The sequence below is a fragment of the Chiloscyllium plagiosum genome, unplaced genomic scaffold (genome assembly GCF_037043375.1).
Source record: "Chiloscyllium plagiosum isolate Xiang-an unplaced genomic scaffold, Cpla_swu_hap1 HiC_scaffold_35, whole genome shotgun sequence".
NCBI classification, from domain to species: Eukaryota; Metazoa; Chordata; class Chondrichthyes; order Orectolobiformes; family Hemiscylliidae; genus Chiloscyllium; species Chiloscyllium plagiosum.
In genome coordinates this window covers 39,161,197-39,180,103 of record NW_028270173.1, presented here as the reverse complement: position 1 = coordinate 39,180,103, position 18,907 = coordinate 39,161,197, and the positions used below count along the sequence as shown (strand labels likewise).

Here is an 18,907-nt window from a genome sequence, read left to right as displayed (position 1 = left end):
CTTCATCGCACTGTCGCTTCATCACACTGACCCTTCATCACACTGTCCCTTCATCACACTGACCCTTCATCGCACTGTCCCTTCATCACACTGTCCCTTCATCACACTGTCCCTTCATCACACTGACCCTTCATCACACTGTCCCTTCATCACACTGTCCCTTCATCACACTGTCGCTTCATCACACTGACCCTTCATCGCACTGTCCCTTCATCACACTGTCCCTTCATCACACTGTCCCTTCATCACACTGTCCCTTCATCACACTGATCCTTCATCACACTCTCGCTTCATCACACTGTCCCTTCATCACACTGTCCCTTCATCACACTGACCCTTCATCACACTGTCCCTTCATCACACTGTCCCTTCTTCACACTGTCCCTTCATCACACTGACCCTTCATCGCACTGTCCCTTCATCACACTGACCCTTCATCACACTGTCCCTTCATCACACTGACCCTTCATCACACTGTCCCTTCATCACACTGTCCCTTCATCACACTGACCCTTCATCGCACTGTCCCTTCATCACACTGTCCCTTCATCGCACTGTCCCTTCATCGCACTGTCCCTTCATCGCACTGTCCCTTCATCACACTGTCCCTTCATCACACTGTCCCTTCATCACACTGTCGCTTCATCACACTGTCCCTTCATCGCACTGTCCCTTCATCACACTGTCCCTTCATCACACTCTCGCTTCATCACACTGTCCCTTCATCACACTGTCGCTTCATCACACTGTCCCTTCATCGCACTGTCCCTTCATCACACTGACCCTTCATCACACTGACCCTTCATCACACTGTCCCTTCATCGCACTGTCCCTTCATCACACTGACCCTTCATCACACTCTCGCTTCATCGCACTGTCGCTTCATCACACTGTCCCTTCATCACACTGACCCTTCATCACACTGACCCTTCATCACACTCTCGCTTCATCGCACTGTCGCTTCATCACACTGTCCCTTCATCACACTGTCCCTTCATCACACTGACCCTTCATCACACTGACCCTTCATCACACTGTCCCTTCATCACACTGACCCTTCATCACACTCTCGCTTCATCGCACTGTCCCTTCATCACACTGTCCCTTCATCACACTGACCCTTCATCACACTGTCCCTTCATCGCACTGTCCCTTCATCACACTGACCCTTCATCACACTGTCCCTTCATCACACTGTCCCTTCATCGGACTGTCCCTTCATCGCACTGTCCCTTCATCACACTGTCCCTTCATCGCACTGTCCCTTCATCACACTCTCGCTTCATCACACTGTCCCTTCATCACACTCTCGCTTCATCACACTGTCCCTTCATCACACTGTCGCTTCATCACACTGTCCCTTCATCACACTGTCCCTTCATCACACTGTCCCTTCATCACACTGTCCCTTCATCACACTGACCCTTCATCACACTGACCCTTCATCACACTCTCGCTTCATCACACTGTCCCTTCATCACACTGTCGCTTCATCACACTGTCCCTTCATCACACTGACCCTTCATCACACTGTCCCTTCATCGCACTGTCCCTTCATCACACTGACCCTTCATCACACTGTCCCTTCATCACACTGTCCCTTCATCGCACTGTCCCTTCATCGCACTGTCCCTTCATCACACTGACCCTTCATCACACTGTCCCTTCATCACACTGTCCCTTCATCACACTGACCCTTCATCACACTGTCCCTTCATCACACTGTCCCTTCATCACACTGTCCCTTCATCGCACTGTCCCTTCATTACACTGTCCCTTCATCACACTGTCCCTTCATCGCACTGTCCCTTCATTACACTGTCCCTTCCTCACACTGTCCCTTCATCACACTGTCCCTTCATCACACTGTCGCTTCATCACACTGTCGCTTCATCACACTGTCGCTTCATCACACTGTCCCTTCATCACACTGTCCCTTCATCACACAGACCCTTCATCACACTGACCCTTCATCACACTGTCCCTTCATCGCACTGTCCCTTTATCACACTGACCCTTCATCACACTGTCCCTTCATCACACTGTCCCTTCATCACACTGACCCTTCATCACACTGTCCCTTCATCACACTGTCCCTTCATCGCACTGTCCCTTCATTACACTGTCCCTTCATCACACTGTCCCTTCATCGCACTGTCCCTTCATTACACTGTCCCTTCCTCACACTGTCCCTTCATCACACTGTCCCTTCATCACACTGTCGCTTCATCACACTGTCGCTTCATCACACTGTCGCTTCATCACACTGTCCCTTCATCACACTGTCCCTTCATCACACAGACCCTTCATCACACTGACCCTTCATCACACTGTCCCTTCATCGCACTGTCCCTTCATCGCATCGTCCCTTCATCACACTGTCCCTTCATCACACTGTCCCTTCATCACACTGTCGCTTCATCACACTGACCCTTCATCACACTGTCGCTTCATCGCACTGTCCCTTCATCACACTGTCGCTTCATCACACTGACCCTTCATCACACTGTCCCTTCATCACACTGTCGCTTCATCGCACTGACCCTTCATCACACTGTCCCTTCATCGCACTGTCCCTTCATCACACTGTCGCTTCATCACACTGACCCTTCATCACACTGTCCCTTCATCACACTGTCGCTTCATCGCACTGACCCTTCATCACACTGACCCTTCATCACACTGTCCCTTCATCACACTGTCGCTTCATCACACTGACCCTTCATCACACTGTCCCTTCATCACACTGTCGCTTCATCACACTGACCCTTCATCACACTGACTCTTCATCACACTGACCCTTCATCGCACTGTCCCTTCATCACACTCTCGCTTCATCACACTGTTGCTTCGTCACACTGACCCTTCATCACACTGACCCTTCATCACACTGTCCCTTCATCGCACTGTCCCTTCATCGCACTGTCCCTTCATCACACTGTCCTTGGTGCGCACTGTGCTTTCGTAGCATTGTGCTTGCCATTGTCCCCGGAGCTGGGGAAAGGGATAAATCTGTCCCCTTTCTCCAGTCGACGCCCTCAGTTTTCCAATTGTCTGGTCCTACTCTCTGCCAGCCCCCCCCCCCCCCTTCCCCCATCCTCCCTCACATCTCCTGCTCATTCTCAGGGTGTGCCCCATACAGCCCCCTTCCGGGAAAACACCAGGCCTGCCTCCAGTTCCAGGCTCCCCAACTCTTCTCTTCCCCCCCCCCAACGCCCCCAACGCCCCCACTCCCCTGTCAGAAACCGCCCCTGTAGTTCCAGACACAGCCACATCACTGGCGTGGCGCTGTCTAGCCGGGTATTGGGTTCCCTCTACACTTTTGAGGCCGAAAGGAAAGCTTTCTCTACTCTTGTTCTGTTTGGAAAACACAGCGGGTTCAGACAGCCCCCAGTGGGGGCACCGTCACAAAAGAAATGGCACAACCAACTGTTAGGTGGAAAATTGAGAAAAGAAAATAGATGGAGACTTATTCAGCAGAAACACGCTCTCTCCGTGATGATAATGCATCTCAGACCCCCGCAGTACCCACTGGTGTGGGATAGCCAGGGGCAGGACTCCCACAGCAGGGGCTGCCTCCCCCTCTGATCCTGTTAAGGTCGAACCCAGCAGGGAGGGGTGGAGAGAGAGGGAAAGGGAGGGGTCTGGGTGGGCAGGGGGAGCTGGCCACTTTAGCCACTGGCCTGCCGAATTAGAAGCTGCCACACCCCCCCCCCCCCCCCACCCACTGAACGTTTTTGGCCATTGACGTTTGTCTCCCTCTGTGCAGGCCCCGGGAGGAGATTCCCCACCCGTCTGTGCTCTCAGCAAGGCTCTGCCCTGGCCTGTTTAAAGGGCCCCTCCAGTACTGGGTGTGGAAGGAGATGAAAGACAACATCGGCCCAGGTAAACACAACAACGGGGCCTGCACAGCCACACACACACACACATATAGACAGAGAGACACACACACACTCTCACACACACATACACACAGACACACACACACACACACACTCACACACACACACATATACACATAGACACACACACACACACACATACATACACAGGGACACACACACACATATACACAGAGAGACACACACACACACTCTCACACACACACACATATAGACAGAGAGAGACACACACACACACACATACACATAGACACATAGACACACACACATATACACATAGACACACACTCACGCACACATATACACATAGACACACACACAAACATATGCACATAGACCCACACACATATATCACACACACATACACATAGACACACACTCACATTCACACACACATGTACACATAGATACACACACACATATAGACACATAGACACACACACACATGTACACATAGACACACACTCACACACACATATACATATAGACACACACTCACACACACACATACACATAGACACACACTCACATTCACACACACATGTACACATAGACACACACACACATATATACACAGAGACACACACACACCTCCCATGACCCCACCTCCCACCACCAAACCATGACCCCACCTGCCACCACCAAACCATCATCTCTCAGACCATCCGTAACCTCATCACCTCAGGGGATCTCCCATCCACCCCCTCCAACCTCATAGTCCCACAACCCCGCACTGCCCATTTCTCCCTCCTGCCCAAAATCCACAAACCCGACTGCCCCGGCCAACCCATTGTCTCAGCCTGCTCCTGCCCCACCGAACTCATCTCCGCATACCTCGACACGGTCCTGTCCCCCTTAGTCCAAGAACTACCCACCTACATTCGGGACACCACCCACGCCCTCCACCTCCTCCATGATTTTCGCTTCCCCGGTCCCCAATGCCTTATTTTCACCATGGACATCCAGTCCCTGTACACCTCCATCCTCCATCACGAAGGACTCAAAGCCCTCCGCTTCTTCCTTTCCCGCCGAACCAACCAGTACCCTTCCACTGACACTGTCCTTCGACTGACAGAACTGGTCCTCACCCTGAACAACTTCTCTTTCCAATCCTCCCATTTCCTCCAAACCAAAGGAGTAGTCATGGGCACCCGCACGGGCCCCATCTATGCCTGCCTCTTCGTAGGATATGTGGAACAGTCCATATTCCGCAGCTACACTGGCACCACCCCCCACCTTTTCCTCCGCTACATCGATGACTGTATCGGCGCTGCCTCGTGCTCCCATGAGGAGGTTGAACAGTTCATCCACTTTACCAACACCTTCCACCCCGACCTCAAATTCACCTGGACCGTCTCAGACTCCTCCCTCCCCTTCCTAGACCTTTCCATTTCTATCTCGGGCGACCGAATCAACACGGACATTTACTATAAACCGAACAACTCCCACAGCTACCTAGACTACACCTCCTCCCACCCTGCCCCCTGTAAAAACGCCATCCCATTCTCCCAATTCCTTCGTCTCCGCCGCATCTGCTCCCAGGAGGACCAGTTCCAATACCGTACAACCCAGATGGCCTCCTTCTTCAAGGACCGCAATTTCCCCCCAAGACGTGGTCGACGATGCCCTCCACCGCATCTCTTCCACTTCCCGCCCCTCCAACCGCCACCAGGACAGAACCCCACTGGTCCTCACCTACCACCCCACCAATCTCCATGTACAGCGTATCATCCGCCGTCATTTCCGCCACCTCCAAACGGACCCCACCACCAGGGATATATTTCCCTCCCCTCCCCTATCAGCGTTCCAAAAAGACCGCTCCCTCCGTGACTCCCTCGTCAGGTCCACACCCCCCACCAACCCAACGTCCACTCCCGGCACCTTCCCCTGCAACTGCAAGAAATGCAAAACTTGCGCCCACACCTCCCCCCTTACTTCCCTCCAAGGCCCCAAGGGATACTTCCATATCTGCCACAAATTCACCTGCACCTCCACACACATCATCTATTGCATCCGCTGCACCCGATGTGGCCTCCTCTATATTGGGGAGACAGGCCGCCTACTTGCGGAATGTTTCAGAGAACACCTCTGGGACACCCGGACCAACCAACCCAACCATCCCGTGGCTCAACACTTCAACTCCCCCTCCCACTCCACCAAGGACATGCAGGTCCTTGGACTCCTCCATCGCCAGACCATGGCAACACGGCGGCTGGAGGAAGAGCGCCTCATCTTCCACCTAGGAACCCTCCAACCACAAGGGATGAACTCAGATTTCTCCAGTTTCCTCATTTCCCCTCCTCTCACCTTGTCTCAGTCAAATCCCTCGAACTCAGCACCGCCTTCCTAACCTGCAATCTTCTTCCTGATCTCTCCGGCCCCACCCCCACTCCGGCCAATCACCCTCACCTTGACCTCCTTCCACCTATCGCATTTACAACGCCCCTCCCCCAAGTCCCTCCTGCCTACCTTTTATCTTAGCCTGCTGGACACACTTTCCTCATTCCTGAAGAAGGGCTTATGCCCGAAACGTCGATTCTCCTGCTCCTTGGATTCTGCCTGACCTGCTGCGCTTTTCCAGCAACACATTTTCAGTTCTGATCTCCAGCATCTGCAGTCCTCACTTTCTCCACATAGACACACACACATATATACACATAGACACACACTCACACACACATATACACATAGAAACACACACACTCACACACACATATACACATAGAAACACACTCAAACAAATACACATAGACATACACACACACAAATACACATAGACACACATACACATATATACATAGAAACACACTCACACTCACATATACATGTAGAAACACAAACACACACACATATACACATAGACACACAATCACATTCACACACACATATACACATAGACACACACACATATACACAGACACACACTCACACACAGACACACACTCACACACATATATACACATAGAAACACACACACTCACACACGCATATACACAAAGAAACACATACTCACTCACATACATATACGCATAGATACACACTCACTCACACACACATATACACATAGACAAACACACACACATAGACACACACACATATACACATAGAGGAGAAAGTGAGGTCTGCAGATGCTGGAGATCAAAGTTGAAACTTTATTGCTGGAACAGCACAGCAGGTCAGGCAGCATCCAGGGAACAGGAGATTCGACGTTTCGGGCACAGGCCCTTCTTCAGGAATGAGCAGAGAGTGTTCAGCAGGAGAAGATAAAAGGTAGGGAGGAGGGACTTGGAGGAGGGGCGTTGGAAATGTGATAGGTGGAAAGAGGTCAAGGTGAGGGTGATAGGTCGGAGTCGGATGGAGGCGGAGAGGTCAAGAAGAAGACTGCAGGTCAGGAAGGCGGTGCCGGGCTGGAGGGATTCGGCTGAGACAAGGTGGGGGGTGGGGGGGATGAAGAAACTGGTGAAGTCCAAGTTCATCCCCTGTGGTTGGAGGGTTCCCAGTCGGAAGATAAGACGCTCCTCCTCCGACCGTCGCGTTGTTGTGGTTTGGCGGTGGATGAGTCCAATGACCTGCATATCCTCGGTGGAGTGGGAGGGGGATTTGAAATGCTGTGCTACAGGGTGGTTGGGTTGGTTCGTCCGGGTGGCCCAGAGGTGCTCTCTGAATCGCTCCGCAAGTAGGCGGCCTGTCTCCCCAATATAGAGGAGGCCACACCGGCTGCAGCGGATGCAGTAGATGATGTGGGTGGAGGTGCAGGTGAATCTGTGGCGGATATGGAAGTTTCCTTTGGGGCCTTGGAGAGAAGTGAGGGGGGAGGTGTGGGCGCAAGTGTTGCACCTCCTGCGGTTGCAAGGGAAGGTGCCGGGAGTGGTGGTTGGGTCGGTGGGGGGTGTGGATCTGACCAGGGAGTCGCGGAGGGAGTGGTTTCTACGGAAAGCTGATAGGGGAGGGGAGGGAAATATATCCTTGGTGGTGGGGTCTGTTTGGAGGTGGCGGAAGTGACGGCGGATGATGCGCTGTACATGGAGATTGGTGGGGTGGTAGGTGAGGACCAGTGGGGTTCTGTCCTGGTGGCGGTTGGAGGGGCGGGGCTCAAGGGCGGAGGAGCGGGAAGTGGAGGAGATGCGGTGGAGGGCACCGTCGACCACGTCGGGGGGGAAATTGCGGTCCTTGAAGAAGGAGGCCATCTGTGTTGTACGTATTTTGAACTGGTCCTCCTGGGAGCAGAAGCGGTGGAGACGAAGGAATTGGGAGAATGGGATGGCGTTTTTACAGGGGGCAGGATGGGAGGAGGTGTAGTCCAGGTAGCTGTGGGAGTCGGTAGGTTTGTAGTAGATGTCCGTGTTGATTCGGTCGCCTGAGATAGAAACAGAAAGGTCTAGGAAGGGGAGGGAGGAGTCCGAGACTGTCCAGGTGAATTTGAGGTCGGGGTGGAAGGTGTTAGTGTAGTGGATGAACTGTTCAACCTCCTCGTGGGAGCACGAGGTAGCGCCGATACAGTCATCAATGTAGCGAAGGAAAAGATGGGGGGTGGGGCCAGTGTAGTTGCGGAAGATGGATTGTTCACATACCCTACGAAGAGGCAGGCATAGCTGGGGCCCATGCGGGTGCCCATGGCTACTCCTTTTGTTTGGAGAAAGTGGGAGGATTAGAAAGAAAAGTTGTTCAGGGTGAGGACCAGTTCAGTCAGTCGAAGGAGGGTGTCGGTGGAAGGGTACTAGGTGGTACGGCGGGAAAGGAAGAAGCGGAGGGCTTTGAGTCCTTCGTGATGGGGGATGGAGGTGTACAGGGACTGGATGTCCATGGTGAAGATGAGGCGTTGGGGACCGGGGAAGCGGAAATCTTGGAGGAGGTGGAGGGCGTGGGTGGTGTCCCGAACGTAGGTGGGGAGTTCTTGGACTAAGGGGGACAGGACCGTGTCGAGGTATGCAGAGATGAGTTCGGTGGGGCAGGAGCAGGCTGAGACAATGGGTCGGCCGGGGCAGTCAGGTTTGTGGATTTTGGGCAGGAGGTAGAAACGGGCGGTGCGGGGTTGTGGGACTTTGAGGTCGGAGGCGGTGGATGGGAGATCTCCTGAGGTGATGAGGTTATGGATGGTCTGGGAGATGATGGTTTGGTGGTGGGGGGTGGGGTCATGGTCAAGGGGGCAGTAGGAGGAGGTATCTGCGAGCTGGCGTTTAGCCTCAGCGGTGTAAAGGTCGGTGCGCCAAACTACTACCGCGCCTCCCTTGTAGCTGGTTTGATGGTGAGGTTGGGGTTGGAACGGAGGGAGTGGAGGGCTGTGTGTTCCGAGGGTGAGAGGTTGGAGTGGGTGAGAGGGGTGGGGGAGTTCAGGTAGCGGTTAATATCGCGGCGGCAGTTGGCTATGAAGAGATCGAGGGCAGGTAGGAGGCCAGCACGGGGTGTCCAGGTGGACGGGGTGTGTTGGAGGTGGGAGAAGGGGTCGTCAGAGGGTGGGCGAGAGTCTTGGTTGAAGAAGAAGGCACGGAGGCGAAGGCAGCGGAAGAATTGTTCGGTGTCACTCCGTGTATTGAATTCATTGACCCGAGAACGTGTGGGAACGAAGGTGAGACCTCTGCTGAGGACTGATCTTTCATCCTCAGAGAGGGGCAAGTCTGGAGGGATGGTGAACACACGGCAGGGCTGGGAGCTGGGACCTGGTGTGGGGCTGGAGCTGGATGTGGGGGCGGGGTTAGGCCTGGGGGCGGGGACAGAGGTCGGCGTGGAGGCGGGGTTGGACATGGTGACGGAACGCAGCGGGGGGGCGGGGGACGGAAGAAATAAGCACTCACATATACACATAGACACACACACACACATAGACACACACGTACACATAGAAGCACACACACTCACATACACACATACACATAGACAAATACACACACATACACATAGACACACACGCACACATATACATGTAGAAACACACATTCACACACACATATACACATAGACACACACACATATACACATAGACACACACATATATACACATAGACACACACACATATACACATAGACACACACATATATACACATAGACACACACATACACATAGACACACACTCTCTCACACGCATATACAAATAGACACACACTCACACACACATATACACATAGACACACGCTCACACACACACTGACACACACAAAAACACACACAGACACATACACAGCCACACACACAGACACACACAGACACACATGCAGATACACACACAGACACACACCCACACACACACAGACACACACCCTGACACAGACACACGCACACAGACACACACAGACATGCACAGACACACACACAGACATGCACAGACATACACACACACACACACACACACACACACAAAGACCCATACAGACACACACACAGACCCATACAGACACACACACATAGACACACACTCACACCCACACACAGACACACCCCACACACACAGACTCACACACTCCAGACACTCACACTCACACACCCACACTCACACTCACACGCACACACTCACATCCATACACACTCCAGACACACCCACACAAACACAGACACACACGCACACTCACACACCCATACACAGACACACACACATCCACAGACACTTCAGACACACACACACACACCCAAACACACACTCACACTCATACACACACACATATACATACACACACACCCACATGCACACATACACACACACCCACCTACACACACACACCCACACACATATGCACAGATAGCACAAACACACCCACCCACACCCACAGACACACCCACCACACACACACTCACACTCATACAACCACACACACTCACACCCACACACACACACACACTCACCCCACAGACTCTCACACACCCACACACAATCGCCCCACAGACTCTCTCACACCCCCACACACACACACCCCCACACACTCGCCCCACAGGCTCACACACACCCACACACCCACACACCCACACACACACACCCACACACACACACCCACACTCTCACACACCCACACACGTATACACAGACACACACTCGCACACACCCTCACACACAGGTTATTTTTCGGAATGGCAGCCGGTGACAAGCGGTGTCCCGCAGGGTTCAGTGTTGGGGCCGCAGCTGTTCACATTATATATTAATGATCTGGATGAAGGGACTGGGGGCATTCTAGCGAAGTTTGCCGATGATATGCAGTTAGGTGGACAGACAGGTAGTACTGAGGAGGTGGGGAGGCTGCAGAAGGATCTAGACAGTTTGGGAGAATGGTCCAGGAAATGGCTGATGGAATTCAATGTGAGCAAATGTGAGGTCTTGCATTTTGGATAAAAAAGAATACAAGCATGGACTACTTTCTAAACGGTGAGAAAATTTGTAAGGCCAAAGTACAAAGGGATCTGGGAGTGCTAGTCGAGGATTCTCTAAAGGTAAACATGCAGGTTGAGTCCGTGATTAAGAAAGCGAATGCAATGTTGTCATTTATCTCAAGAGGGTTGGAATATAAAAGCAGCGATGTGCTACTGAGACTTTATAAATCTCTGGTTAGGCCCCATTTGGAGTACTGTGTCCAGTTTTGGTCCCCACACCTCAGGAAGGACATACTGGCACTGGAGCGTGTCCAGCGGAGATTCACACGGATGATCCCTGGAATGGTAGGTTTAACATATTAGCAACGGCTGAGGATCCTGGGATTGTATTCATTGGAGTTTAGAAGATCAAGGGGAGATCTAATAGAAACTTACAAGATAATACATGGCTTGGAAAGGGTGGACACTAGGAAATTGTTTCCGTTAGGCGAGGAGACTAGGACCCATGGACACAGCCTTAGAATTAGAGGGGGTAAATTCAGAACAGAAATGCGGAGACATTTCTTCAGCCAGAGAGTGGTGGACCTGTGGAATTCATTGCTGCAGAGTGTAGTGGAGGCTGGGACGCTAAATGTCTTCAAGGCAGAGATTGATAGATTCTTGATGTCACAAGGAATTGAGGGCTACGGGGAGAATGCGGATAAATGGAGTTGAAATGTCCATCAGCCATGATTGAATGGCGGAGTGGGCCGAATGGCCTTACTTCCACTCCTATGTCTTATGGTCTTATGTGAGATGTGCAAGATACTATATTAGAGCAGGTGACCAGAGGCGAAGTCAAATGAGGAGGTTTGACATAAAGGTTGAAGGGAACTGGAGGAATGTAGAGTTCAGGGAGTGAATTTGAGTGATGAGGGACTGGGTAGCTAAAGACATGAGCATCAGTGATGGAATGATAAAAACGAGGATTGTGCAAGATGCTAGAACTTCAGAATTGTGGGGCTGGAGGAGATCACAGAGGCAAGGAAAGAACAGGTCATAAATTGATGTGAAAATAAGGATTAGAATCACAGATGGGTCAAACATTACCACCTTGCTGGCTTTGAAGCTCTGAGCAACCTGAGATAAAGTCAGTCTGGGATGTATTTGGATAACAGAGATGAGATCACCATCTTTTTAAAAGTATATTAAAACAAAGACCTAGAGCTCTTATTAATTGCTCAATGTATTTGTGTAGAGTAACTCAAGTAATGTTACAGTTATGTTCAACAGGGACTTTCAGCTAGTGTGTCCACACATGACCGCATATCACACTAACCTATTCAGTAGCATGTCGTGTGAACAGCAAGGTGTAATGAATAGTCTCCCTCCCCTCTCTCTCTCTCTCTGTCTCTCTGTCACTCTGTCTCTCTCTCTCCCTCCCTCTCTCTCTCTCTCTGTCTCTCTCTGTCACTCTATCTCTCTCTCCCTCTTTCTCTCTCTGTCTCCCCCTCTCTCTCTCCCTCTCTCACTCTTTCTTTCTCTCCCTCCCTCTCTCTGTCTCTCTCTGTCTCCCCTTCTCTCGCTCCCTCCCTCTCTCTCTGTCTCTCTCTCCCTCCCCCCCCCTATCTCTCTCTCCCCCCCCCATGTCTCTCTCTCCCTCCCCCCCTCTCTCTCTCTCCCTCCCCCTCTCTCTCTTTCTCTGTCTCTCTCTCCCTCCCTCTCTCTCCCTCCCTCTCTGTCTCTCTCTCTCTCTCTCCCTCCCCCTCTCTCCCTCCCTCTCTCTTTCTCTCTCTCCCCCTCTCTCTCTCACCCTCCCCCTCTCCCTCTCTCTCTCTCTCTGTCTCTCTCTCTCTGTCTCCCCCATCTCTCTCTCTCTCTCCCTCCCCCTCTCTCTCTCTCTCTCCCTCCCCCTCTCTCTCTCTCTCTCCCTCCCCCTCTCTCTCTCTCTCCCCCTCCCTCTCCCTCTCTCTCTCTCTCTGTGTGGCAGTGCCAGCGTCGCTGACCCTTGACCCGGACACGGCCAGCCCCTGGTTGGTGCTGCTGGAGGACCTGACTGGAGCTGCACTGGGTGGCACTCAGAGGCCGGTGGAAGATGGCCCGCTCCGGTTCGACCACTCGCCCTGCGTGCTGGCCTCCCAGGGCTTTGCCAGCGGCCGGCACTACTGGGAGGTGGCGGTGCGGCGCCAGGCCGAGTGGGCCGTCGGTCTGACCCGGGAGACGGCCAGGCGCAAGGGCGCCATCACCCTGTCGCCGCAGGACGGCTACTGGGCCGTGTGGAGGAAGAAGGGTGACAATTACCGGGCGCTGACCTCGCCCCCGACCCGGCTGAGCCTGGCCGCCCAGCCCAGCAGGCTGGGCATTTACCTGGACTACGAGGGCGGTCAGGTCTCCTTCTACGATGCGGAGCAGATGGCCCACCTGTACACCTTCACCGGCACCTTCACCGAGCGCCTCTACCCCTTCTTCAGCCCTGGCCCCGGTGATGGGCACCGCGGCGCCGCCCTGGTGACCGTCTGCCACCTCAGCCTCTGACCGGGAGGCCTTGCACCCAGACAGGCCTCCAGCTCTCACCAGGCCTCAGGATGCAGCAAGTGGGGGTGGGCAGGGAGGTGGTGATACCATCACCGCTCTGTTGATCTGGAGGAGCCAGGTTCGAATCCCCGACGTGTTTGTGTTTTTTTTTAAGTCTGGAATTTAACAGTGACCCCGTTGCCAGGAAAGCCTGCCTGATCTGCTCTGAAGGGGGGAAATCTGCCGCCCTCAACCAGGTCTGGCCTACGCATGACTCCAAACCCACAGCAAAGCAAAGACTCCCATCTGGGCAATTAGGGACGGGCAATAAATATTGGCCTGGCCCACCTCCCATCAACAAATTTTAAAGAAGTGTTCTTCACTGCCTAAGGCCTGCACTTTTCTTGGTGGTGGGGTGGGGCTGCCAAGGTGGGCACAGCAGGATCCCACCTCTTGCTTTCGAAGGTGAAGTCAGTTGAAGGGTCGCGTAGGTCTTGGGGGCCCCGTTTCTGGAAAGTTCCAGAACGCCCAGCACTTCTCTGCGGCGTGGTGGTGAACGTGGGTCTTGGGTTTGAGCACGCAAGCTCCCACGGGCAGGGTGGGGGAGAGGGGGAAGCTACTGAGTGGATGGTCCCCTGCTTTCCCCTCTTCATCACGGCCAGCACTCGGAGTAAAAGCCCTGCCCCCCGCTGAGGTAACTAGTGATCATCTCCACGTAGACAGCGGAGATCGTGTTTAATATCTCCACCCAACGTTTCCCAGCACCCCCCCCCTTCCCAGAAGGGGAAGGTCAGATGACCAGGCAGTTCTTCCCTTGGCACCGCTGCAGGAACATAGCCCATTGATGTTCAGACTCTCACTCCTGGTGCGGGCGTCGAACCCGTGACCCTCTGGGTTCGGAGGCAGACTTGCGAGCCATTGAGCCACATTCGACATGCCACACAGGAGCCATGCCAAACGGTTAAAGAAGTGTATTCTCTCTTGTCCCCGATCCAAAGGCAGAGGCTCGGTCTGGGCCTAAGGAGGGCCAGGCAGGTTCAAAAGGGGAGACGTGCAGGACTAATTGGTCCACCTCAGGTAGGCTATTCCTCCCAGCAACTGGACCCTCAGGCAAAAAACACCTCCCAACCCACAGGCCTTCAGACAGACTCAGACTCCTAGACCCTCAGACACATTTGGCCTCCCAGTCCCTGGGCCCTCAGACAGGATTGGCCTCCCAGTCTCTGGGCCCTCAGGCAGGATTAGCCTCCCAGGCCCTCAGGCAGGATTAGCCTCCCAGTCCCCAGGCCCTCAGGCAGGATTAGCCTCCCAGGCCCTCAGGCAGGATTGGCCTCCCAGTCCCTGGGCCCTCAGACAGGATTGGCCTCCCAGTCTCTGGGCCCTCAGGCAGGATTAGCCTCCCAGTCCCCAGGCCCTCAGGCAGAATTGGCCTACCAATCCCCGCGCCCTCAGGCAGGATTGGCCTCCCAGTCCCTGGGCCCTCAGGCAGGATTGGCCTCCCAGTCCCTGGGACCTCTGACAGGATTGGCCTCCCAGTCCCCAGGCCCTCAGGCAGGATTGGCCTCCCAGTCCCCGGGCCCTCAGGCAGGATTAGACTCCCAGTCCCCAGGCCCTCAGACAGGATTGGCCTCCCAGTCCCTGGGCCCTCAGGCAGGCTTGGCCTTCCAATCCCTGGGTCCTCAGGCAGAATTGGCCTCCCAATCTCTGGGCCCTCACACAGGATTGGCCTCCCAGTCTCTGGGTCCTCAGGCAGGATTGGCCTCCCAGTCCATGGGCCCTCAGGCATGATTGGCCTCCAAGTCCCCGGGCCCTCAGACACATTTGGCCTCCCAGTCCCCGGGCCCTCAGGCAGGATTAGCCTCCCAGTCCCCAGGCCCTCAGACACATTTGGCCTCTCAGTCCTCGGGCCCTCAGACAGGATTGGCCTCCCAGTCCCCGGGCCCTCAGGCAGGATTGGCCTCCCAGTCCCCGGGCCCTCAGGCAGGATTGGCCTCCCAGTCCCCGGGCCCTCAGGCAGGCTTGGCCTCCCAGTGCCCGGGCCCTCAGGCAGGCTTGGACTCCCAGTCCCTGGGCCCTCAGGCAGGCTTGGCCTCCCAGTCCCTGGGCCCTCAGCCAAGACTGGCCTCCCAGTCCCTGGGTCCTCAGGCAGGCTTGGCATCCCAGTCCCTGGGCCTCAGGCAGGCTTGGTCTCCCAGTGTCTGGGCCCTCAGGCAGAATTGGCCTACCAATCCCCGGGCCCTCAGGCCGGATTGGCCTCCCAGTCCCTGGGCCCTCAGGCAGGATTGGCCTGCCAGTCCCCGGGCCCTCAGGCAGGATTGGCCTCCCAGTCCCTGGGCCCTCAGGCAGGATTGGCCTCCCAGTCCCTGGGCCCTCAGGCAGGATGGGCCTCCCAGTCCCTGGGCCCTCAGGCAGGATGGGCCTCCCACTCCCTTGGCGCTCAGGCAGGATTGGCCTCCCAGTCTCTGGGCCCTCAGGCAGGATTGACCTCCCAGTCCCAGAGTCTTCAGGCAGGGTGGGCCTCCCAGTCCCTGGGCCCTCAGGCAGGATTGGCCTCCCAGTCACTGGGCCCTCAGGCAGGATTGGCCTCCCAGTCCCCAGGCCCTCAGGCAGGATTGGCCTCCCAGTCACTGGGCCCTCAGGCAGGATTGGCCTCCCAGTCACTGGGCCCTCAGGCAGGATTGGCCTCCCAGTCCCCAGGCCCTCAGTGAGGATTGACCTCCCAGTCCCTGGGCCCTCAGGAAGGATGGGCCTCCCAGTCCCCAGGCCCTCAAGCAGGATTGGCCTCCCAGTCCCCAGGCCCTCAGGCAGGATTGCCCTCCCAGTCCCCAGGCCCTCAGGCAGGATTGGCCTCCCAGTCCCCAGGCCCTCAGACAGGATTGGCCTCCCAGTCCCTGGGCCCTCAGGCAGGATGGGCCTCCCAGTCCCCAGGCCCTCAGGCAGGCTTGGCCTCCCAGTCCTTGGGCCCTCAGGCAGGCTTGCCTCCCAGTCCCTGGGCCCTCAGGCAGGATTGCCCTCCCAGTCCCCAGGCCCTCAGGCAGGATGGGCCTCCCAGTCCCCAGGCCCTCAGGCAGGATGGGCCTCCCAGTCCCCAGGCCCTCAGGCAGGCTTGGCCTCCCAGTCCCTGGGCCCTCAGGCAGGATGGGCCTCCCAGTCCCCAGGCCCTCATGTGCAGTCCGTTCTGATATAACACAATAGGTCCATTCTCGCAGAATCTCGCGTTATAATAAAATCGTACAATAGCCGTGCCATTTAAACAAACATGGCCAGAATTGTGTTATAACCACTAGAGGACCCCTTCTACGAGGAACCATCTGACTTCTTCAATTGTGCTAAAGCCAATTTGCGTTGAAGAACCGAAAATAATCCCCAACTAACCAAGTGGCTGCCTGCTGTGATCTTCATACCACCGAATGACAGCAGAGGGTTACATACAGAGTAAAGCCCCCATGGTCTCCCTTAACATAAAAGTGAAGCCCCCTCTACTCTTTTGAAGTGAAAGCTAATGGATCATGGATGAGAGGTGATAGTGATGGCGGTGGGGGGGGGAGAGGTTGACAGCAGTGTGCAGCCGAGTAAGACAAGAGCTCAGACCAAGCCCGAGGCGGTGCCATCTCGGTGAAGCTCCCAGTCAGTGAAATGTCATGGTTGTGTCAGAGAGTAATGGCCGGCTCGCTGCTTGCAAGAACCCAGGAGGGTTTAGAGCTGGCAAAACTGGAAGGCAGACCACCAGCACGTGAACATGAATTGAGGCACGACGTGATGGAGGGAGTTTCAAAAGCCAGGTCATTGAAAGTGGCGAATGACCATGGTTTTGCACAATTTTAATGTAATCCTTAGGGTGGGCGGGACGGGAATTGTTGAGAAATCCTGTTTGATGTGTGATGTAGGATTTTTGACCATCATTTAGTTGTCGGTTACCTTAATTTGCCTCATGGTTATTTGGGATATTAGAATATAATCCATATCTATTGAACTTTTGTTTGAGAATAATATTTGTATCTATGTTACAACAAGCTTTATTTGCAATAAAACCATGTTTTTGTTGATGACAGAAGCCTGTTTGAATGATTTTTTTCCAGATATCTCTGCAATTGGCATTAACACCTTTGCAAAGTCTGTTGTGTGTGGGACTAGAGAGAAATTGATAGACTCCGTCCATAAGAGCGTAAGAAATAGGAGCAGGAATAGGCCATTCGGCCCCTCGTGCTTGCTCCGCTATTCCTAGGATTGTGGCTGATCCGACATTCCCCACTTTCCTGCCCTTTCCCCCTCCGTTGGCTCCCCGACTGATCGAGAATCTATCTGTCTCAGCCTTAGATCTACACACAGACTCTGCCCCCACAGCTCTGTCTGCGGTAAGGCGTTCCAAAGACCCCAGAGAGGAGAAATTCCCCCTCATCTCAGTCGTGAATTGACGGCCCTTTATACTGAGACCGTGCCCCTCTGGTCCTAGACTCCCCCATGAGGGGAAACATCCTCTCAGCCTTGACCCGGTCAAGCCCCCTTCCAAATCCTGCATGGTTCAATGAGATCCCCTCTCCTCCTCCTCAACTCCAGGGAGCAGAGTCCCAATCTGGTTAACCTTATACTCAGAAAGACCATCCCTCCCGACCGGGGACCAGCCCAGGGAGCCTTCACTGAATTGCCTCCAGTGAAATAGCGGAAAAAAGTGAGGACTGCCAAAGCTGGAGATGAGAGTCGGGAGTGCAGTGCTGGAAAAGCACAGCAGCTCGGGCAGCATCCGAGGAGCTGGAAAATCAACATTTTGGGCATAAGCCAGTCATCTGGAAGGGCTTCCCGATGAAGGACTTTTGCCCGAAACATTGATTTTCCTGTTCCTCGGATGCTGCCTGACCTGCCGTGCTTTTCCAGCACTGCACTCCCGACTCCAGTGAAATAGTACCTCCCCTTAAATAATGGGACCAAAGCTGGCCACAGTTCTCCAGATGGACTCTGAACAGCAGCTGGGAGAGTTACAGTCAGACTTCCCCAATGATACAGTCCAACCCCCTGGAGGTAAGGGCCATCACTGCAGTCGCCTTCCTGATTACCCACTGCACCCGTGTGCCCGCTCCACTCAGCTGCATGGAGGGACCCACAGATCGGGTCACCTCTCCAGGGAAGAGGAAAGCACAAGGCTGCACCTTTCACTTTCCATACACTCGTGTGGCTGGGCCATGGACACAGGGCAGTGATAGAGTACAGGGGTCCCCGCTG

General features: G+C 54.4%; 1 protein-coding gene across 1 annotated transcript in view; it reads left to right on the top strand.

Annotated features, from left to right (window-relative positions):
- LOC122546601 (zinc-binding protein A33-like) overlaps nucleotides 1-16,402 on the top strand; it is a 44,118-nt gene extending 27,716 nt beyond the window's left edge. The window contains exons 5-6 of the mRNA XM_087979527.1: nucleotides 3,770-3,885; nucleotides 13,167-16,402. Coding sequence (XP_087835653.1) covers nucleotides 3,770-3,885; nucleotides 13,167-13,711 — 661 coding nt within the window. The 3' untranslated portion in view covers nucleotides 13,712-16,402. The remainder of the gene's footprint in view (nucleotides 1-3,769; nucleotides 3,886-13,166) is intronic.
- The last annotated feature ends 2,505 nt before the right edge of the window (nucleotides 16,403-18,907 follow it).